Source organism: Pogona vitticeps, chromosome 2 (assembly GCF_051106095.1).
Source record: "Pogona vitticeps strain Pit_001003342236 chromosome 2, PviZW2.1, whole genome shotgun sequence".
Classification (NCBI taxonomy): Eukaryota; Metazoa; Chordata; class Lepidosauria; order Squamata; family Agamidae; genus Pogona; species Pogona vitticeps.
In genome coordinates, this window is record NC_135784.1 from 284,743,735 (window position 1) to 284,767,484 (window position 23,750).

General features: G+C 39.3%; 1 protein-coding gene across 9 annotated transcripts in view; it reads left to right on the plus strand.

The window, feature by feature from the left end:
* Positions 1–22,943, plus strand: part of PDE4D (phosphodiesterase 4D) — an 811,089-nt gene extending 788,146 nt beyond the window's left edge. For all 9 annotated transcript variants that reach the window (XM_072992727.2, XM_072992725.2, XM_072992726.2 and 6 more), the window contains 9 exons: positions 5,129–5,222; positions 12,789–12,961; positions 13,603–13,701; positions 13,800–13,964; positions 14,836–14,935; positions 17,716–17,870; positions 18,465–18,587; positions 19,131–19,313; positions 20,055–22,943. In XM_072992727.2, the coding sequence (XP_072848828.1) occupies positions 5,129–5,222; positions 12,789–12,961; positions 13,603–13,701; positions 13,800–13,964; positions 14,836–14,935; positions 17,716–17,870; positions 18,465–18,587; positions 19,131–19,313; positions 20,055–20,477 (1,515 nt within the window). In that variant the 3' untranslated portion in view covers positions 20,478–22,943. The remainder of the gene's footprint in view (positions 1–5,128; positions 5,223–12,788; positions 12,962–13,602; positions 13,702–13,799; positions 13,965–14,835; positions 14,936–17,715; positions 17,871–18,464; positions 18,588–19,130; positions 19,314–20,054) is intronic.
* The last annotated feature ends 807 nt before the right edge of the window (positions 22,944–23,750 follow it).

The window sequence follows — 23,750 nt, forward strand, 5'->3', positions numbered from 1 at the left end:
AATAATGGCTGAAACCATACAGTCAGGATCTCTGTTGCCAAGGTTGTGTTTTAATAGCGTTTTTGTTTCCTTTGTGTGACACAGAGCTTGTATTGATTAAAGTCTTCTCTAAAACGAGTGGCTATAAATGGTCTTCTCTCCAAGTGCTGATATGCCTTGTAATACAGACTAGCCAAGAATCAACATTGATTTATAAGGCTTCTATAAAAGAAAATCATACTGGCTTACCTCTTTCTACATTGGGCTGTAAAGTAATATACTATTCTGAATTAGCCTGGGGCAAAACTATGTTCTCCCTCACCCCCATTGTTCCTTAAGTATACATCCATATAGTATATTTAAGTTTTCTATATTGTCTAATTTTCATGTAGTTTTCAAAATTAATAACATATCAAGCTGTGACCATTAAATTATATTTTTGTTGTTCACCTTCTCTTGTAGCTGTTGATCATTTTTCAGCTAAATAGCCCAGTACAGTACAAGTCAAATAATCTTCTTAATTACAAGATAGTACCAATTATGTCACTTAAAGTTGGCTTAACAATGATAAAAATGTTTCCAAACCTCAAATATGTTAGTTTACAGACCAGATACCTCACTGCACCAGTATCTTTTTTAATGACCATTTTTCTTTTATGAACTGTTCTACCCATGTGCCTACCAGTTTACTTGCTCCCATATGTTAATTATCTGCCCTCATTTTAAAAAGAAAATACCTAATACCTGTTGTTTGTTCTTTGTTGTTGTTGTTATTACATGATGTTGTGGTTTACTCAAAATTTTGAGGAGCTTGTCTTTGTAACATTTTTCTAAATACTGTAAGCTCTTACTTGGTCAAGTACAGATTAACATCCTGAATCAGAACAGGTGACTTTGTGTTAGAAGTCTTGTGTGGCCCTGACATGCAGAAGAATGTTCTGTTTAGGAAACAGAACATTGTTGAACATCCATGCTGCCCCGCAGAGGGCTAGCAGAGTGAGATTTACTAGTGCCAGGACCAAGAGAACTAATGATAGTATAGAGCACTGTAATTGAGTTTCATCTATCCTCTTTTCAAGAGATTGGTAGATAGCCTTAGGCAGATTCACTGTCTTAGGCAAACCACTGAAATAGGCTAAGCTCTGAGCTTCCTGGAGATAGAAATTACATAGAATGTGCCTGGGGTATGATAACTGGATCCACGCAACCCAAAGGTGGGGTAGCACATGACCTTCCAAATGTCTTCAGACTACCAAGTCCCATTATTCATGACTGTTACACATCCTGGCTTGGGCAAATGGGAGTTGTAGCCCAACAACATGTGTAGAGTTACAGGTCCTCAGTTTCTGCTCTAATACATTGTTGGGGATGGCAGCCCACCTACAGGAGGAGGAGGAGGAGGAGGAGGCTGCGCCTCCACATCAGAATCTTTTACTGGGGCATTGAGCATTTAAGTGCAAACCCTATTTCTAATTATACTGAGTGTAGCAAGTAGAATAAAAAGCTCTTACAGATAAGGCACAGTAATAAATGACTTCATTGATATATAGGCGTGCTAGTGTGTTTTTATTGATTACAATGTTTCCTGAATAGATGAAGTATCATTCATATTATTTCTGTCTCTTTGCTTGCATTTTTTTGTGGGGAGAGGAGGTTCCCTTTTTCTGCAGGCTTCTTTGTTTAATCATTCTTTAAAAGCAAGCAATATTCCAGTGATTAGCTCTTCACATTTGTTTTCAGTAATAAATGTATATGTATCAGACATTTAAATAAGAAGAGATGTAATCCTTTTCTAAATATACAATTGAAATATCTGCCTCTGCAAAACTTGCAGCTGAAAGAAATACTCGTTTTCGTAAGACTGTGTTTATGGATGAGACTGCTTAGTGTAAATTACAGTTCTAATCACCACTACTTGTTCTAGAACTTAACATTATAAATTTTACTGGTAATTTGTTTTTTTTAACCTGCATATGTAAATATTGGGTTAAGACATTGCACAACCACAGAGAATATAGCATCAAGTGGCGAATATAGCATCAGCGTGCAAAATGTTCCTGCTGGAGCAATAAGTGTAAGAACAACACTGAGGAAATTCCATACTTCAAGTTCCATTGAAGTAGAGAGGAATCAAGAGGAATCATGCCTTTTTAACTCACTGTTCTGTTCCCTTGAATATAGAAGTGCCTCATAGACTGGAGACAATATAAAACTGTTATTACCAATAATGTTAGATAGCTTCAACTTCCCTCAGAAAGCCTTAGCTTCCACTGATCATATGCTTTTGTGCATATTTACTTCAGAGGTAATCAGGGTGTATTTGATTCAAATCAAATTGATTTAAATGACAATTTAAATTTTAAAAATCAGAGGTTTTTGACAATTTAAATCAAACAAATGGATTTTTTAATTTTTTAATTGTGATTTAAATTAATTTGATTTTTTTTAAAAAAATCATCGATTTGCATCCATCCTGGAAGTAAGTCTCACTGTATTCAGTGGAACTGACTCGTTTGTTTTGTTTGTTTTATCTATATGCTGCCTTTCTCCCAGTAAGGGAACGCAACATGGCTAACAATATTAAAAATAATAGAGTTAAAAACAGAGTAAGTTAAATGTTAAAAACAATTAAACTCCAGACTTATTGTTGAGAGGATTGTGCTTAGGTACATGTACTGGTACCTTGATCATTGGTTGTCAGTGTTTGGCTCTCCAGATGGTTTGTCCTTCATCTCCCAGAAGCCTTAGATAGCATGGCCAGTGGCAAGGAACTCTAAAAGCTGAAGAGAAGGGTCAGAAGTGAAGAAACTTTGCTCTGGGTTATGTTGTTCAGTTCTCCCAAGAGAGAACTGTGAGAGGAGAATAGTCAGTATATGTTGTGGCACTATCAAAAGTCACAGCTTCTTGATTATTAGTAGATTTCTCTGTTTTTATGTATGATGTCTTACTTATGTCTGATGTCCTCCACCTGAAACCAAACATATGACATCCATTCATATCCCTTGTTTTTCCCATTTTGCATATAAAATAGGGAAGTACTATTAGAAATAGGAAAGGTGTGAGAGAGCAATAAGGAACTTGAGCTTGAAAATAGCAGAACTTTCATTTCAGTTGATATACTTTTGGTATGCTGATCATGTTATGTCTATCACTTGCCTTTTCTTTGTCTGCCAAGTAATAAACTTCCATGATACCAGCCAGTCTTGGTGAAAAAAAATATGGTAGGCATGGAGTCAGAGAGATATCCCTCCTCTGCTTTTTGACCACATAAAACAGAATCACATCAGTAGCAGCTGTCTTCTGGCATTAAGATGAATTTCCACAAAGACTGGCCATTCACAAGAGGATTTGAACTCTTGTTATGCCCAAGGCAGAACATCTTGACTCCAGAAAGACACCATAGGACAGTAGTGCCCATGGTATTTATCCCACATTATGTAAGACTTTCCAAAGGACATGTCTGGGGCATGTTGCTCATTTCTAAAACCAGAATCAATAATTATTATTCACATGATTAATTTTGTAATAACAAAAGTGCTGTCCTCTGAAGATGCCGGCCACAGAGACTGGCGAAACGTCAGGAAGAACAACCTTCAGAACACGGCCAAAGAGGCCGAAAAACCCACAACAACCAATTTTGTAATAAATTAATAGGATAAGAGATGTGCTTATAGAACCGCTGTGGATAGGGACAGTATCAGCACCTGCCAAGTAGCTAGACCCCACTGATTAGCACTGCTCAAGAGTGCTGCCACCAGTGAAGACTGACCAGGAGACATTGGTCGGGATTAAAACCAATTTTGAAAACATTTTAAAAACATTAAAATATCTCAATTTCATATTTCTTTATGCTATAGAGATCACAGATTGGGATCTAGTCACCTCCTCCTTTCTTTTTCTTTTTCTTTCTTTTCTTTTTTCTGAGTTGCTAGCAGTTCACCTTCAGTTAGCCTAACGGTTCCTTCATTATGATTGCAAACTCACTGTTACCATGTTCAAGTCCCGTAGGTGCTGCCTGGCCTTTTTGCTTCTAAAACTGTGTTTGGTATCACCATGAAGGCAACCAAGGCCGTTTGGGCCCCTTCGCCTCTTCCGTAGGCCAGGCACCCTAAAAGCTAGTACATCGCATTGGCTCAATAAAACCAAGGATTCATATTCCCAGAGACATGATTTTCCTTTAGAATAAGAGGCATGGTTACTTCTGACCTTCTTTTAGAACAATGTTTGTTTGTTTTTCAAATGAGAATAATCGCTTTTTACACTTTATACAGTATATCCATTGAATTTTAATAGTGGGTAGGTGGAGATTTTTATGAGACTGGAATGTGTGGCTCCTGGACCTTCCAAAGTTAGCCACTCTTGAAGTAAGGGTTCTAGAAATGGAATTTCCTTCTTGCAGTAAGCATTGCACAATGTGATCTATCAACCTGTCTTCCAGACATGACTCTCTAAAGTCTAATAGAGGTATACAGTTCAGAGTACAGTAATACAATTAAATATTGCATGCAAGTTAGGTAAGCAGCACAGTGTCCACTGACAGTGACATTATTGTTCACTAATTGAAACAATATATACCATCTTCAGTTGTTACATGACCCTATTAAGAATGTGTGTTGTGTTTTTTACTTTTCCATACATTATTTGTATTGTGTTAGAAAATTACATCAGTCAGTAGTCAGGTTCCCTTGGCAGTCAGATCACTGGGTACCTAAGTTTAGATACACAAACATACTCCTAGTGAATAGGAAAGGACTGTTGACCTTTTAGTTACTGCTTTCTACAAGAATGCTTGAAATTGTTCAGGTGGTTTGAACATTTTCAGTTTAGGTAATGACATTTATACATCATGTGAAAATGGGAATACAGTAAGTCAAGAAATCTAAATGAGTCACTTTCCCCCCCAAAAAAACCTTGGTAAATTTGACAAGAACAATGAAATTATTTATATTCATAACCACAATTATATAGACTTGTGTAGAATAGTACTTTGTGATGCCTTATTTTGAAAATTTCCCTGGAATACTAATTTACTGTTCATTATGTCATTGAACTTAATTGGTTTACTGAATTTTAAAATATTTTAAAAACTTTTCTCATGTCGAGGAGAATAAATGTCACTCATTTACATGTGCTGTTTTTTTCTTTTCAGTTTAAAAGAATGCTCAATCGAGAGCTAACCCACTTATCTGAAATGAGCCGATCGGGCAATCAGGTCTCTGAATATATATCCAACACATTTTTAGGTAAGCATACAATAATGGAAACAGGTATTCCTTGTGGTTTCCCCCTCCCCATGTTATTCCTTCTTCTCCACGACCTACCACTAGACAACAGATGAAAAGGTTAGCAGAATTTCTCTTTCTGCACTTTGTTTTGTAATAAGTTCCATATGCCTATAAATAATTTTTAAAAATGCAATGTTTGATTTTATTTTATAACATGGTTTTCCCTTTGTATATTGAATGTGGCCCCATAGTGTTCACAAAATTGCACTTAATAAAGTTTTCAGGTGTTTCACTGAATGTTTATATGTATCTTATGTGGGTATGCACATATATTTCGTGGGACACCATTAAAAGCATATCATCCTTGCTAGTGACAGATTAGTCTGAGGTAAAGGACCAGATCTGTACTAGACTTAAATGCAGTATAGATCAACATCTCTAAAAACAACAAGGGCATGTTGTCATGATTTATAAATAAGTTGATTGTTGAAAGATACTGACTGACATGCAAATATACTGACCCCATATGCACACATTTTCAACTTATCCCTGTTTCCAGTTGCCGTTTTTAACATTCCCTTTGTCTGATCAGTTCTAGTGTTCAGGGGTGAGTGTTGTTGCTTATGCAGCCAAAACAGTGTCTCCCACTGACATGTGGAAGCAAGCTATCAGCAGGTTTGGAGCACCTCAAAACTGCCTGTTTGTTTGTTGGAAAAGAAGCAACACTCAACAACTTTAGAAAACAACATCACTGAAGTGGGGAAAATGTAATGAGGGCCAAAAAATGCCCATTTCCCATAGAATACAGATTAACTGTTGAAGGGAAGACAAGCAACCAGAAGAAAGAGGGAAATGGCATATTCTGAAAAAGGCACTGAACAAGAACTCTGTATTCTGCAACATTTGATGGTCTTGTAGGCCCCTTCCAACTGCACTTTCCTATGAGTCTGTGATTTTATGACAGGCCCATTTTTTTTCTGTTTGATGAATAGTTTTAGTTGCATTCAAGTGTGGAGGCATAGAAAAGGACATTTATGCCCTAAGACTGCAGTACTAAAGTCGTTTAACAGGAGTAATGTCCCAAACGTATTTAGTGGGATTTGCTTCTGGATAAACACATATAAGGTTCCCTTGAGCAGTACTGCCAGGCTTTATTTGTAGATTATGCCACAGCCTTCCCATTGCTCAAGAATCATGCTACTATTCAGTTCTCGTTGAAAAAAGCAGCAGCTTCAACAGCATTGTGGCTGTGTGCACCTTAAGTCTCACAACAATGTGCTGCTTCATTCGATTGCAGCCCATACGTATCTTCTGGCAAACTGTCTCTGCACTGACTATTAAACACAGCACAGTCCATATCCTAATTGGTTGGTATTTCAAGAGCAAATTCACTCTAAGAATACTTACTGAGGATGGAGTTGGAAAATTAGAATAGTAATCTCAAGTATTACTTGACTTATCACACATGAGTACAGCTTGTATAAGTAGCTCATTGATTCATCTCAGACAAGGAAGGGCATTTAGTTTCCACTAAAGACCCCCTTCCCCATATTGCAGCCCTCTATGTTGCATCTCATGCTTTCTGGTTCATCCCTCAGGGGCAGCTTCTGAAGGATAACCACAGGCAGTTGTAGTGGAAAGAAAAGGTTAGGAATAGCTGCCTTGCACAACTGGAAGTGTTTTCTGATAACAGCCACTGTTGGATTCAACTGGTATTGAACAATATCATCTTCAGGAATACTAATTTCTGCCACTAGTCATTCCACAAGTAGTTAAATGAAGCACAAATATGTATTCAAGAATTTACATGCTGCAAATCTACATCCATTCCCACCACCTCAGTGAAGTTGCTCTGTGATATTGAGGAATACTTTGACACCACATAGCAGATCAGGTGTCTTCCTTTTAGCAGAACAGAACAACCTGCTGTCAATGGCATTGACATGCTGACTGAGGACACCTGGGAACATAAGGGCATTGTTGGGGCTGAACAGACTGCTGCTGCCCTGTGACTCAGCTTGCTGTGTTTGCCTTCATCTAACAGACTGAGGGGCCGAGTGACCATAAAAATGGCTTCAGAGGGCATCTGCAGTCATGGACCAAGTATTCCTTGATCTTTATCAATGACTATTTGAAGACACAGTTCCTAACTTAAAATTGTCGTCGTCGTTTCAACTTACATAAAGCACACTCTGGATGGTTTACAACATAATTATGCAAGGAACACTTTGCCCTCCAGCAAACTGGGTACTCATTTTACTGACCTTGGAAGCATGGAAGGCTGAGTCAGCCTTCAGACAGCTACCTGAATCTGTCAGGATCAAAATCAGGTCCTGAACCACTGCACTACGGGGCAGAATATTTGACTGATAATTATAAACTAATGGGGATATAGAAGTAGGTAATTTTCTGGAACAGTGTTTGTCATAGTCTTGCTGTTGTCATATTGTTGTTGTATTGATTATATGTGATTATATGACCACATTTGGTCATATTTGATAACTGGCATGTCTGAGGCAGTGATCTGTAATTCATAAAAGACCACACTGAAATTAATCTTAGTCTTAAAGGTGCCACAGCACTTTAGTTTTTGTGTGTGGTTTGAGAGAGAGTGATTTTATCATTTTTCTTGCTGGGTAGTCTAGAACACTGGTTCTTAACCTTGGGTTACTCAGGAGTTTTGGACTGCAACTCCCAGAAGCCTTCACCACCAACTGTGCTGGCTGGGGTTTCTGGGAGTTGCAGTTCAAAAGCATCCGAGTAACAAAGGTTAAGAACCACTGGTCTAGAAGATGCATCTAAAATAATTTTTTTCAAAACATTCCTCTCACGCTTCCTAGTTGGATTGGTTAGAAAACCCATGATTTCATGAACCCAGGCAGAGGAACTTATTAGCCTAGTTTTAGAAACTTTGTGAAAAACCTGAGATAAGATTGCTTGCAGAGATGACCTACTTTAGAAGATGTTTCTCATTCTGATTAGTGGGAAGAAACCTGGAGACTTCGGCATCTATCTGTGTTTCCTGCATGAAGAAGTAAAAACAAACCCCAAGGAAATGCATCCACAATTCGCCCATAATCTGACCTATCCTAGAAGCAGGATCATAGCCCTTTGGCATGTCAAGAAGCAGACCAATTGGTTTTAAAGAGCTTTGGAGCACAATAATACACAGTGCACTCAGTTCTTAAGATCTCATCTGAATAACCACCTGACTATGCACCATCCTGGAATGCAAATGGAGGAGTTGCTTCTGTGAAAGCTTCCTCATGTCAACAATCTAGCTTTCTCCTGATATCTAGGTAGTCTGCATGCAGAGGTGGAGGTGGTTTGATGGCAAGGGTGAACAAGCAATCCCGGATACTACTACTGCAGTGGTACAGTCATTCAAAGACATGTCCCAGTCATTGCCAGATTGTCTGAATGCTGCCTTTTAGAGCCTTGTGAAAATTTGCTTCTCTTCCATTATTAATACATCCCAGTATCAATAATGCTGCTGTTGTCAGTCTTTAACAATTCTCAGCCATACAGTAGTTTATTAATTTCTCAGTTTTCAATACAGTCTGTTTCCCTTGGGAAATGGTTGTAATGGGACCCCCCTAGAGGGCAACAATATCAGTCTGTTGTAGCAAAAACAATCAGTAGCTTAGTGACACCTTAAAGGCTAAGAAATTTTATTTTGCACAGGCTATTGTGAAGTGCAGCCCAATAAATGACTTAATTAGATGCAAGTCAATCAGGTGATATTCCTTTCTAATGATTTTGTATAAGAGATGCAGGGAGAGGAAGGAAAGACTTTGAGGTTTGAAAAATACTCCCAGCACCGAAAGTGTTAGCCACCCACTTTCTACAAAACCTTAGGAAATCCCTTGGAATTCCATGGCTCTTCAAAAAAAATTCCGCACAGACACTTCCTTACACTTGACTTCACGTGACAACTCACTGTAGAATCTTCCCTTATGATGTCTCTAAACTTTGTGCATATGACTGAAATCATAACCATCAAGGCAAGCACATGAGTCATTACTCTTCAGCTACTGTTGGTTAGCGCCAGTTCATGGGCTCTTCCTTTCATCCCTGTTTTATTTAATTGGTGATCAGAAGGAAGTAATAAAGGGATGAGAGGGGTCTGAATGCCTGTGGCTAGAAGTTGGTGACATTTGTTTGCAGTGATCTGATTTAGATTCTTTGCTGTTTCCAGTAAGTGCTAGTCTGTTCTGAAAGGTTAAGGAAAGAGAGAAAGAAAAAAAAACAACTGTGCTGGAGAGAACAGAAACAGCCATAGAAATATACTCTAGGGTTCCTCCTGTTATTTTAAGCAATATAAGTCTTTAATATGAATAAATTTATACATATTCATCAGTGTTATGGACCTATGCTAAGACTTCTGTTTTGTGGGGAAGGGGGAGGGATTAGAAGAACCAAAAAACAGTGGGTAATGGTTTATTTAAATAAGTTACTCACTTGTAGTCGTTTCGACCAGATAGGCGGGGTATAAATAGAATAAAATAAATATAGGGCTTGAGTATATGCATTGCAGCATCCATAAAGGAAAACCTGAACATGTTAGACAAGAATTGGACAAAGGACCTTCAACACACACACTCATTTAGCTATGAAATGATTTAAAGGGGAAACACATTTCTTACTGTATTTTGCACGAAATTTGTTCTCTTTTGAGCATATTTATAACCTCATTAAAATCTCATCGATTTGTGGCTGAAAAAGACTAACTTCAGATTCTGTGCCCTTTTCAGAGATTATTTCTATGTGTGCTGAGGGGAGTAGAGGAGAAAGGAAGTACATCACCCTAACAAATATTCTTGCCCTTACATTGTCCCAGTAAAAACATATTATTCAGTATATAGCCCTTCTTTCTGCTTCTTTGCATAGTTGGCACAGAAGTGATGGAAGTATATACTTCTATTTTAATTTATCTGCAAGTTGTTATTTTGTCTGGATAGATAGCTCCAGTTAAGTTAAACAGTTCTATTTGGAACAAGCTATGATAAGAAATGTGAAAGGCTGGACTGGATGGAACCTAAGCCAGAATTAAGATTGCTGGGAGAAATATCAACAATCTCAGATATGCAGATGATACCACTCTGATGGCAAAAGGTGAGGAGGAATTGAAGAACGTCTTAATGAAGGTGAAAGAGGAGAGCGCAAAAAATGGTCTGAAGCAAAACATCAAAAAAAAAAAAACTAAGATCATGGCCACTAGTCCCATCACCTCCTGGCAAATAGAAGGGGAAGATATGGAGGCAGTGGCAGATTTTACTTTCTTGGGCTCCATGATCACTGCAGATGGTGACAGCAGCCACGAAATTAAAAGACACCTGCTTCTTGGGAGGAAAGCGATAACAAACCTAGACAGCACCTTAAAAAGCAGAGACATCACCTTGCCGACAAAGGTCTGCATAGTCAAAGCTATGGTTTTTCCAGTAGTGATGTATGGAAGTGAGAGCTGGACCATAAAGAAAGCTGACTGCCAAAGAATTGATGCTTTTGAATTTTGGTGCTGGAGGAGACTCTTGAGAGTCCCCTGGACTGCAAGGAGAGCAAACATATCCATTCTGATGGAAATCAACCCGGAGTGTTCACTGGTAGGACAGATCCTTAAGCTGAGGCTCCCGTACTTTGGCCATCTCATGAGAAGAGAAGACACCCTGGAAAAGCCCCTGATGTTGGGAAAGTGTGAAGGCAAGAGGAGAAGGGGATGACAGAGGACGAAACGGATGGACAGTGTCATCAACAAGACTTTGACCAAACTCTGGGAGGCAGTGGAAGACATGCTCTGGTCCATGGGGTCATGAAGAGTCGGACATGACTTAATGACATAAAACAACAAATGATAAGAAACCACATTTCAGTCTAGCTGCAATTAAAACTAACCTGTGGGCTAAACCGCAGAAGCCTGTGCTGCAGGGTCAGAAGACCAAGCAGTCGTAAGATCGAATCCACGCGACGGAGTGAGCGCCCGTTGCTTGTCCCAGCTCCCGCCAACCTAGCGGTTTGAAAGCATGCAAATGCGAGTAGATAAATAGGTACCATCTCGGTGGGAAGGTAAACAGCGTTCCGTGTTTAAATCACACTGGCCATGTGACCACGGAGATTGTCTTCGGACAAACACTGGCTCTATGGCTTGAAGAGCGGGATGAGCACTGCCCCCTAGAGTCGGACACGACTGGACAAAAATTGTCAAGGGGAACCTTTACCTTTACCTTTATAGTTTGGCCCAATTTGGCCAAAACAGCTGGCTGTGGTTATTTGTGAACACTTAAGCATGTACTTCCAATCTCTTTCCCCATACTGAAGGAGGCAGCAAAGGAGGAACACTTAATTATGTGATTTGCTCATCTAACACTAAATGATGGTTTAATCTTACTGTTTATATGAGCAGGCATAAGTCACAGTGTTGCCATTTTTCTTTTTCATCATGCAGTGGCATCTTCTTAACTATCAGCTGTGATGTGTGTCATTGTATCCATGCTGGCATGTATAAGCAATAGGATTCTGACCATTATATCTGAGTGCAGACAACATGTAGGGAATTAACATATGAATTCTCTGCCAGATTAGCCAATAAATGTATCTTGAAATTATGAAAAATGCATTCTGCCGGTCCGATATTTGTTTTGTTAAAAACTGGGAGATCATTTAAGAATTCTGCCTTGTCAATGGAATCTATATCGAAATATATTGAAATGTGTAACTGTTCCTCCAACACTTGTTGTTTTAACTATGCTTAGAATTGTTCAAGAGAGAAATGTCCCTAAGGTTCTGTTTGAGAAAATGATACATGGTGAAATCCCGAATCTTAAGTAAATCTCAATCACTGCTATTTCTTGTAGTATACCTTTCATATTGTGGTAATCATGCATATGCTGAGTTTCTGTGTGCTTCCTATTTCTCCAAATGGTGTCAAGTTCAGTTATTCAGCAGCTGTCCTAGTTCTGTCACATTACAGCATTTGTGTTTCTCCATCTGCCACAGAGCCCAATACCTGACAATGCAAAGGCAGCCATTTAGTTCTTTCTGTTAAAGTCTTCTTCCAACATCTTATTTGCAGCTGAAGTCGGCTCAGGGACCAAATGTTTTGGATGAAAGCATAATAGGAAATCTTAAATACTGGGGGGGGGGGGGTGCGCGCGCATTGTTGTTACTTAACTTTTCAGGGCATTGCCGCTATGATAGCTTAGGTTTTGGGCAACGAGGACCTTGCATTTGAACATATGTTGAAAAGTTCGGGTGATGCAATGATTATATGAATATCACTCTCTCTCAATAGCTGAAATCCTGTTGTGCAGCTCCATGTGTGCAATGGTGATAATGTCAACATTGAATTCAGAGTGAATGAAGTGTTTTAAGGTCTCAATAGATGTGTGGCCAAGCTTGGATTTAAACCTAGATTTTATCCAGTCAACCATGTTGACTGGGCTTGCCATCTCTCACTCTCCACCTGCACCTCTAACTTGTGAACAGTTTGGAAGGCTGTGTTAGCATTCCTGTTTATTCTTTTCCCTCTCTCAAGAGAGAGAGTTCTAATACACAGAAAATATAGGTGTTTTTTCTCTTCTTTCAAAGACAAACAACATGAAGTGGAAATCCCATCCCCAACACAGAAAGACAAAGAAAAGAAGAAACGGCCTATGTCTCAGATTAGTGGAGTGAAAAAACTGATGCACAGCTCCAGTTTGACCAATTCTAGCATCCCAAAATTCGGAGTCAAAACTGACCAAGAAGAGATTCTGGCCAAGGTAAGAGGGATGCTGCTGACCAACTGGCCAAGTCCTTATCACTCAGAAACATGCCCTGATGTTACATTGCTAGATCAGTTTCAGGGCTTTATGCTATATTATTCTCTTAGGGATAAGGGAAACAGTAATTTTAAAAGCCAGGTAAAAATTCTGATTCATTTTATGGTAGTGCACGTCAAAGTAAAGAGAGCTGTAGTTAAAACACAGAAAACAGAAGAAAATAGAGATTAAACAAAAAAGTATCTATAGGATTTTAGTAGAACATCACAGCATGTTTGCACAAAAGGAGAAAACAGCAGCCTGGTTTTCTCATTTGACCATTCTGGTACTCAAGAGCATTAATTTTTTTTTTTAAAAAATGAGTTGGGAGAGAAATCGGGATTATAGCATCTCCGGAGGCTTTCTATGATTTCTTCCGTTACTAAGAAGCATTTCACTTCCATTCATGCAAAACAATCTTAGTAGTTTTCCATTTGAAGCAAGGCATTTTCCCTTCCCACCCCCCAAATATCAAGTCTAGAAAATTGGATGCCGAGCTCTTGAATATGATTGAAATTGGTGACAGCAGTCCAATGTTGTTGCTTTACATCAACCCCACGGGAAAAACAGGTATTGGATTCTACTTTCCTTTTACATTTCAGGAACTAGAAGATGTAAACAAATGGGGCCTCCAAGTATTTAAAATAGCTGAATTATCTGGGAACCGACCTTTAACAGTCATCATGTATACCATTTTCCAGGTAAGTTTAACCAAAGGCAGTTTCGTCCATTTTGCCTTTCTGCAGCCTTTGTGTGTACAGTATTTTAAACTCAGTTGTTCTACTCTTTTGCAATCCAGGAACGCGATTTGCTGAAAACATTTAAAATTCCACCAGACATGTTAATAACATACTTGATGACACTGGAGGACCATTACCATGCAGATGTGGCATATCACAACAACATACATGCTGCTGACGTTGTACAGTCTACACATGTGCTACTGTCAACCCCTGCTTTGGAGGTAAGTCTGCAATACAGTAAAGGAAATAGGAGTATAGATGTATGGCACAAATCACAGAGCCATGAAATTTGCCCTTTCTTTTCATTAGATATATTTGAATATGGGATTAAACATAGATGCTCATATAGTTAATATGAAATGCTACACCATATTTTACATTGACTAATGAGTGATTACTTTCACACACTGTTTTCAAGAGATCTTTACCCTTGTTTACTGGAATATAGCCAAAAGGAAATAAATTTTATTTGTTAATTCTCAGTTATGTTTGTATATGTTTGCTTTTCCAAAAGTGAATCTTTAATGCTGATGCTTATATAAACATGACATTCTCATAAAGTAACAAACCTACTTTAAACAGACGTTACATGAGTAAACATCTGATCAAACTCTGATTAGAGTTCTTTAATTATGCTTTTATTAAATTTTAATGAAACAGGAATAGTTGAACAGAATAAATTCAGTAGAAAATGGAAAATTTTAAGTATTCAGATGTCTTTAAAAAATTAATCAGGATTGACTTTCTCTGAATTTGTCTCAATGCACTTTGGCAAACAAAGAGAAATTCTTAGGAAAATATATATATCCCATATTAAATTGTATTCATTTTGAGACTTAAAATTTGGCCCCTCATTGCAAACAATGCCTACCAATTTTGTTTCCTAGCTGTTTCTAGCTGGGCTTACATCATCTGTTTATAAGGGAGGAGTGACCATATGGTTAGGCTCTCTGTTAAGTGTTTATGCAGGGAAGTGGAGGAAATCAGTGCACTTGTCTTTCATTAAAAAGTATTTTCTGGATTCAGTTATTTTTTTTCAATTTTGTTCTGTCCCTCTCTTTGCCCCCTTCCCTGTTCCTTTTTTTACGTCAGGCGGTGTTCACAGACCTGGAAATTCTGGCTGCTATTTTTGCCAGTGCAATACATGATGTTGATCACCCTGGGGTTTCAAACCAATTTCTTATAAACACAAGTAAGTGCAATTTATTTCTAGTAACACTGACAGCCCACTGTGTACTTGGCATTCAGTATGTGGAAAACAAAAGAGATACTTCTTCTGTACCTTTTTTGCCCTTTTGGGTATACCCAGTTTCTCCCTACATCCTGCTGCAATTCAGCATGTGTGTGTCTCCACTCTCTCGGCAAATGGGGGATTGGGTGTATTTTTATCTCCACATCAATTCACTCAAACCAAAGCTTGGAAGACTTGCTTTTTTGGACTCCTAATGACCATACAGGCTGGGAGATTTTCATACTGTACCAAATGGTGACTTAGAACAGTTCTTACTCTGGGTCTTACGTGTTGTCATACTTCCTCAGATGCAGTAGCTGGGGCTTCCAGGCAGCTCTGAAGAGAAAATAAGCGTGCTAGCAATGTTCACCACCTCGTCTCAACATGCACACCCCTTTCTTCTTCTCCTTGCCGCTTAAAGAGCTAAGGGATGAGATCTCTCCTGGAGGAACCTTTGAGCAAGATTTGACACTGGCTCCTCATATTTCATTCCTTGTTACGCTGCCCGACAGCAGTTAGATGTAATGCCGTTGTGATGGCAGAGTGGCTGCTTCCCTACCTGCTATTCTTCCTGGCAACTCTTCCTGTCTCTAGTCAGTGGTCCCCAACCTTTTTCCAACCATGGACTGGTTGAGGGGGGCATGGCACGCTCACGCAGAGTGTGTGGCATGCTCGTGGGGATGTGGTGCGCCTGCAGGAGGGTGGGGCGTTCCCACACACGTGCGCGCAGCACAGAGGGGCCGCTTGCATACATGCACATGGTGCGCTTGTGGGGGCAGATGGCGCTCGTGGGGGGGGGGAGATCTGTGTCAGTGGCCCAGTCCTGCCTAGGCCGCAAACCGGGGGTTGGAGACCCCTGCTCTAGACTATTTCCACATTCCCTCTCCCCGCCAACTGCCTCAAAGCTTGTATATACACCTCCTAGAGAGGAAAGATTCGAAGAGAAGACAGGTCTTTTTCACTGCTTGGATAAAATGTTTTCTCAGGTTACAAGATTGCTTCTGTCATCATAGCCATAGAGCTCACCAGCAAAAATCCACATGCCATTTGCTATAAGTCTGTTCATTTCAAAACTGTTTGGCAATTATTTACAAATTAAAGGACTTGAAAAAATGTATACGTAAGAATAAGCCTCAAAAATGATCCTCCAACCAGCCCACGTACAATATTCTAATCTGTCCAGATACCCTTTTATCTACCGTTCTTTGGTTATTACAGACTTCTTGCCACATCACGACAAGTGGATAATTACTGGAAGTTTTTCTTACTCCTCTTTTAAAATAACTTTTTGAAGAAATTCAGCATTTTGAAAGCTTAAGGTTTTTATGATTCAGTCATTCAGTGTGGGAGGTTGCTTTTCTAAAAAGTAGAATTTTGTTGGTATTGTTTTGACGCTTCATACTTTCAGATGTGATTATGAGATAAAAGGAGATTTCATTGACAAACAAGGCCTTATTTCTCATGTTGTACCTTTGGGAGAAAACTATTTCATGTGTTTAATACAGGAAAGTGAGACTGCAGGAAAATAAATTGAAACAACAGAGTGGGGATTTTATGACTGAACTCTTTTTGGGGGAGGGGGGGAATACAGATACAAGGACAGCCAGTAGAGCAGACAGATGCAATTAGCTTTAGGACTTGGAAAATAGAATATGTAAAAATTAATGTCAACTAATGACAAATGGTGTTTCATCCCAAAGCATCTAGATAAATGTAAGGGAATAAAATCCAGGCTTTTGGTGTTGTTTTCCTACAAATGCCTTTTTAGGGAGTCTAAGTAATGGCAAAACAACTGTTTTATGTTTTTGGGTTGTCCAAGATGTCGGATAACCCAAAAACTTGATTTCTTGACCATGTATAAACTGAAATAAACAAAAGAATGCTCTTTGAAGAGATTTGCATTTGGATATTAAATAACATTCCTCTGGAGTTCTTGGCAGCATCAAGCAATGGTAAATTAGAAATTGCCTTTTGGGGACCAGTCAATGCAAGGGAAGAACACATGCCAAAGAAACTACAACAATAGGTTCTAAATATTCAGTCTCTGTGTGTCTAAATGCCAATTGAAAAGACTTTGTAACAATATGATTTTTGGACGAGGGGGAACCAAAACAATGCAAACTTTCACAAAGGGGAGACACTAGTCAAATGAGTGATGACGTAGGTTTATACAGTGCAGTTGCTATATCCTGAAACTATTGCAGAGGAACAAGTTGACAGCTCTGTGCTCCTGGCTTTTTACAAATATGTCAGGTCCAGAAGGGGAGGGAGGGAGCCCTCTGTTCCATCAGACATGATGTACGTGCAGCAGACTGTTTTGTGTCCAAGGGCAGTTTCCACAATTTTATTGGAGGCTTGCTGAACATTTGCCGGATGGAGAGTATACCATTACTGCAGATTTTGGCAATGATTAGCCTCAGTTTGCTGATGTCTCTTTTTTATTCTTGGAATTTTGCAAAACCCCTTTCTTCCAGAACATGGTGTAGTGAAAAGGCCACTAGATATAGCTCCAAATCCAGTTTTGTTCTGTTTTGCTCTTTTCATTTGACATATACCAGCTGTCATGCTGCAGAGACATATGCCCAAGGCTGATAAAGAGGAACAAAGTGCTGTTTCAGCTGTCTGAACTATAAGTGGAATGTTTTGGATACCTTAAGAATGTGAGAAATCAGAAGTAGAACTTTTGTGGAAGGAAAGGGGCATAGGCATTTCTAACATTCTGTCGTCTGGCTGTCTTGCAGACTCTGAACTCGCCTTGATGTACAATGATTCATCAGTCTTGGAAAACCATCATTTAGCTGTGGGCTTCAAATTACTGCAGGAGGAGAACTGTGACATTTTCCAGAATTTGACAAAAAAGCAGAGGCAATCATTGAGAAAGATGGTCATTGACATTGTAAGTTGCCATTTAGTTTACTTCACATTTTAGCAAATGTATGCAGCGTGCAAAGTTAAGTTTAGCAGCAAATAAACTGTTTTATGGTTGGCTATGTGGTCTATAACACACCAAATAGTGCAAAAGAGGATGTATTTCAAAAGCATTATATATTCTCTCTCACACAGTTAGATTCTCTCATAGTTAAACAGATTCTCAGTAGCATGATAGTCCTACCACTCTGCCTTGCCTAGATTTTTTTTTTCATTTCACCTCCAACTCTGAAATAAATCATGCTGAGTTTGAAGTGAACATTCTTTGTCCTGAAGAAATCCTTTTTGATAATCGGTTCTGTCCTTACAAAGCTTTCTGCAGTAAGTGTCTAAATAGAATTTGTTTTTTTTAGGATCACATCAAATGTTAGTCCTAGGCAAAATGGATCAAGGACTGTATATACTAGTGACTAACAAATCTGATCCTTAGCCTACTATATCACTAGCAGATATCACTAGCATTTATCTTCTGCTCTGCCTACTTAAACTCCACACAAACCCATAATAAGTTCAAAATGTAAACATAGTTTTAATGAGTTGTCATTTGCTTTTGTTGTCCAAGGTGCTTGCAACAGATATGTCTAAGCATATGAATCTGTTAGCTGATTTGAAAACGATGGTCGAAACCAAGAAGGTGACTAGCTCCGGAGTTCTGCTTCTGGATAATTATTCAGACAGGATTCAGGTAAAATGCTACATGCTATAAACACTGATCCCATCTCTTTTTATTATCCTTTTCTTTCCTGTACAGTTTACATATTTTGCCTCCTGCACTGCCTTCTACTTTTCCAACCAGAAATAATAACAATCTCTCCTGGGTATCGTATATACCTATTAGACATATTTTGCATGGAAAGCTGCATTCTCTCAGCCACTGAATTACTTTCCTATACTTGAAAGCAACCAGTTTATGTTCCTTGATTAACTCTTACATTTCTTTGAAACTGATCGGTCTTGCACTTACAACATTTTTGGCCTTTTATTAGAGGCAGTAACTGCAGATGTGAGATTATTGGGAGGCTATTAATGGCAGTGTGAAAAACACACAGCACATCATCCCCTTGCTGTTCAGAATAAACCTTGCACTCCATGTATTTTTAAGGTTCTGTTTTCACACTCACCAAATGTGCAAATGGAAAAAGAGCTTTGTCTCCAGTGGAATAACACCATATGTTCCCTATAAAGAAAAGAATATCCTAAGGTTTCTTTCTTTCTTTCTCTGTTTTAGGTTCTACAAAATATGGTACACTGTGCAGATCTAAGTAACCCAACAAAGCCACTCCACTTGTATCGCCAGTGGACAGATAGAATAATGGAAGAGTTCTTTCGTCAGGGAGATCGAGAAAGAGAGAGGGGCATGGAGATAAGTCCCATGTGTGATAAGCACAATGCATCAGTAGAAAAATCACAGGTAATTTATTTAATACAGACTGATGAGACAGCAGTAGGCAGTGCAGTTCACAGAATACTAAATACCTTTTACTTAACACAGTCATAGCTCTTTGTTATATAAATAACAGACAGACGTTACCATTCACATAGGATAAATAAAAGTTTACTTTTAGAGGAAAGTGAAGGGATTTCAGTACAGTGATCAAGGATCAATATATATACTCAGCGTCTTAAAACTATTGGCCAGTATGTGTTTTGTTGTGGCCACAATAGAAACTCAAGGAGCGCACCTGCTTTTCCTCTGTGCTTGAGTAACTGTGAGGAATCTGTGATGCCTTGCTGGAGTCAAAAGCTTGGTAAAAAGGCAGGAATCCCACCTGGAAAGCTGTGAAATTTCCTGCTGGTTCCTAAAATGTGATCTATCAGAGAGTTTTGTCTCTTTCCTCAACTATGGAGGAGGTCAGGTGTTCACCTGCCAGAGATGTGTTGGATCTTGAGTTCCAAGGAATGGAAGATTGTATCCCTTCCTTTGGAATGGAGAATTAAATTCATGGTGAGAATAAATGTTGGATACGTCTGCCCAGAAAAGATTTATCGACCCTGAATAATGGTAACGCTGAAGAGTGATTTAAGAGTCAGGATGCAGGAGGACAAAGGAATGTTGCAAAATGTCTCTGATTGGCTAGTTTTCTCAGTATTACTGGACAAATTGACAAAGTCTTCTGGAATAACATCTCTCCCCTTCCCAATTTTGTAACAGGTGGGGTTTATAGACTACATAGTTCACCCTCTGTGGGAGACGTGGGCAGACCTTGTACATCCAGATGCCCAGGATATCTTAGACACATTGGAGGACAATCGTGAATGGTACCAGAGCACAATCCCTCAGAGTCCATCTCCTGCCCCAGATGACCAAGAGGAGGGAAGACAGGGCCAAACAGACAAATTTCAGTTTGAGCTAACACTAGAGGAAGATGGTGAATCGGACACAGAAAAGGACAGTGGCAGTCAGGTGGAAGAAGATACGAGCTGCAGTGACTCCAAGACGCTTTGCACTCAGGACTCAGAATCCACCGAAATTCCACTTGATGAACAAGTGGGAGAGGAAGCCGTGGAAGAGGAAGAAGATGGGGAGAGCACAGCAGAACCTTGTGCTGCAGAAGAACATTCACCTGACACGTAACAGTGCGATCATCCCACAGCTCTCTCTGTCCTTCTCTCTCTCTTTCTTGCTTTAAAAAAATGGAAGAAAATGGTTTCCCAAGTGCATGTCACACGGCACAACCATGGTCACGACTCACTGTCATCTGCCGGAGATGTGTGTTGGTCAAAAACTGACTTGATTACTCAGTTTGGCACTCAGGAATATTGTAGCCAGAATTGTTCATCTCCATGGCATCAGAGAGCAAAGGAAAACACCTGCAAATAACAGCTTAATAAGAGTTCAGCTTGGCAGAGAAGATCAGCGGGTGTGTCTACACCAAAATATTTTCAAAAGGAGTAAAGTCTGGTCCACAGCTCATGTGTGTGTGTGTGTGTGTGTGTGTGTGTGTGTGTGTGTGTGTTTGTTTTTGTATTGGATTTTAATTTTCATGAAAGGAAATTCGTAGCATATTTCAACAGAATCTGAAGAAAGTGGCTAGCAGGTGAACCAGAATCTGAAGTGGCCAGAGAGTTTCTAGTGGAAAATAAGTGCACTCAAATCATGGGACACAACTGACTCTGTTATCAGTAGGAAGATGAAGCTGTGGAAATCACATACTTTTCTAATTTCAAGTCTTCCTGACACATGACTGAAAAAAAAAGTGTGGCTCAGTGGGTTGCACTGACAGCTGCATTTTGTATAATATGTACAACAGAAATCTTTTGTAGTTTACTTTTATTATTAAATGTACTGAGGTATTATATTTAAAAGAATGCAACACCATCAGAATTTCATCTGCCACTGGTTCTCACCCCCCCCTCCCCATCCCAAGTAACTTGCAAGTTTTCAGTACAAATATATGCTACACTGGATAAATTGAATTTTGTATTTGTTTGCACTTAGATTTTCATAGCAATTCATTCAGCTCTTATGTTCGTTTTCTAGTCCAATTCAATCTATAAAATGTTCTTTTTAGTGCCCCCTCCCCCAGTCCTTTGGTGTTGCAGAAACTAATTTATTGGCATTAATTTCTGGCTTTTCTTTTTTTTATTGTAATATCCTAAGAGCAGCAATACATCATCTGTAATGAGCTCATTGTCTTCAGACATGGCTTAGTCCTGCAGATCTAATCTTTACTTCTCTCAGTTTAACATGCTCAACCAAAAAAAGAAGGAAGGAAGGAAAAAAAGAAGTCGAAATCTAGTGATCACCAGACTAGCAGTGCTTTAGAATGTGAGTTGCAACCAAATGGTGGGTGACAGCACAAAGCTCCCTCCAAGTAAACACAAAGAAGTCCAGAAGGTGTTAATATGGTGACAAATAATAGTGGCAGCAGATAGGACCTTGAGAAAGCTCTGAACATTGGGAACTCCCGAGAAGAAAATCTGGGTGACCGGACAGCATGACTATAACTTTCTGGTTATACATACAAATCTTTTTTTGTTTGCTAATTAAAGTATTCCCATTCCACTAGGCTGTTACTAGTTGTGCATGTAACAGCATTTATAACCTGCCTCAAATACATGTTGTGCCAGAAAACACATACTGAGCACTGAGGTATACGGATTGTTTGGACAACAGAGCATACACGCTATATTTGTGCAAAAACCAAACAAAGACAAAAGTATGTATTCCTAGCAGAATTTTTCTTGTGTGGGAAACATTCCGGTCCTTTCAGCCCATCTCCTAGCTCTGTTTTGTTCTTGCTGCATAATTGTATGTATTTTTACTCTGAAGTAAGTTCCACTGATTTCCATAGGATTTAGCCCTTGGTAAATGTGCATAGAATTAAAGCATAATACATTTCAGTAAGGACTGGAGATAATTGCTTTAAAAAGCTTTTTTAAAACCAGACTTGTGACTTAGTTTGATTGCTGCAAGATCTATTGCATGATTTTTTAAAAAACAGACATCTGCCAGCATGTTATGGAAGCATGCATTTTTTTTGTCTTATCAGCAAATTTGGATTTATTTTCTAAGCAAGAGTTTGTTCCCTAGTCATTAAGTTGCCGTGATGAGAAGTCATGTCTAGGGTAAAGGGATGTAGACTACATTGTCCTATAAAACCACCATTAAAAAAAGCATTTGCAGGACAAAATACAGGCACTACAGAACCATAATTAAGGCTTACAGCTTCAATGGATGTTGAACTTATCTGGATTGTGGTATTAGCAAAAAAATTAGTACAGTGGGGGAAAATGCATACATACTGACATAGTGATCAGAAAGCAGCTCTATAGCCATGTTAAATTATATGAGGCATCCTCACTTTTCCTGTGCCATGGGCAAATGCATGGTTTTGAGTGGAATCATTGTCTGCTGTCCTATAAGCATAGGGTATTTTCAGAAGCTTGGAAAAAAATGTTTTTTTTTCATACTATAAGAACCTGAAACCCCACCCCCATATACACACCCGCATGGCCAGTAGTCATATTGGGAGTTACACTCCAAAAACTATTCCCATCCGCACAGACCTTCCATATTCAGTGAGTATTCCTAATGTACATTGAACAGCTATTCTCTATATGGAAGGTCCTTGTATGGTTACAATAATCCCAGAACTGGAGCACCATTGTCACATGAGGCTTTAATGATAAGGCCACAATGAAAACCAAAATTGGGTCAGATCACGATGAAATCCCCCATGCTTCAGTTCCATTGATACAACTAACTTGTGGCATTGATTTCAGTGGCACTGCAACCTAATCCATTTAGTCTGGATCTAAGCTACTGTATGGTTCCAAGCCATTGTACTTAGTTAGCAGAACCAAGGAATGCTTTGGGACATAGTTGTGTATCAGATTTTAAATGGAAGTACTGTCTAAGGGTATTTCTAAAAGTGCAATTTTCATGTGTTCAGTCTACCTTTTAGCTCCTAATGGCTTTTATTGAGGGAGGGGGAACTAGTTGGGAAAGTGAATGGAAGAATCTTTCCATGTTCTTGTGAGAATAGGCTCATGTCCTCCCATTCATTATTTCAACATTTGTCCAGACCCCCAGAGTGCCTGGAATCTTAATGAATAAAAAGCAATATCAGTTCCAAAAATCAATATGGACCTGGAAGGGTACAGTGGTGCCTCGCTTAACGAGTGCACCGTTTAACGAAAGATCCGTATAGCGATCCCATTTTGGGGATCGCTATACGGATCAGCCCCAATCGCCGCACTCGCTTTGCGACGATTGGGGCTCCGGCGGCCATTTTGGAGCCGCCGATCAGCTGATCGGCGGCTCCAAAATGGCCGCCGCATGACCCGAAATGCCCCCCCCCGCAGCGTTTTCGCGCCCTCCCCTTGCTTAGGGAGGTCGCGAAAA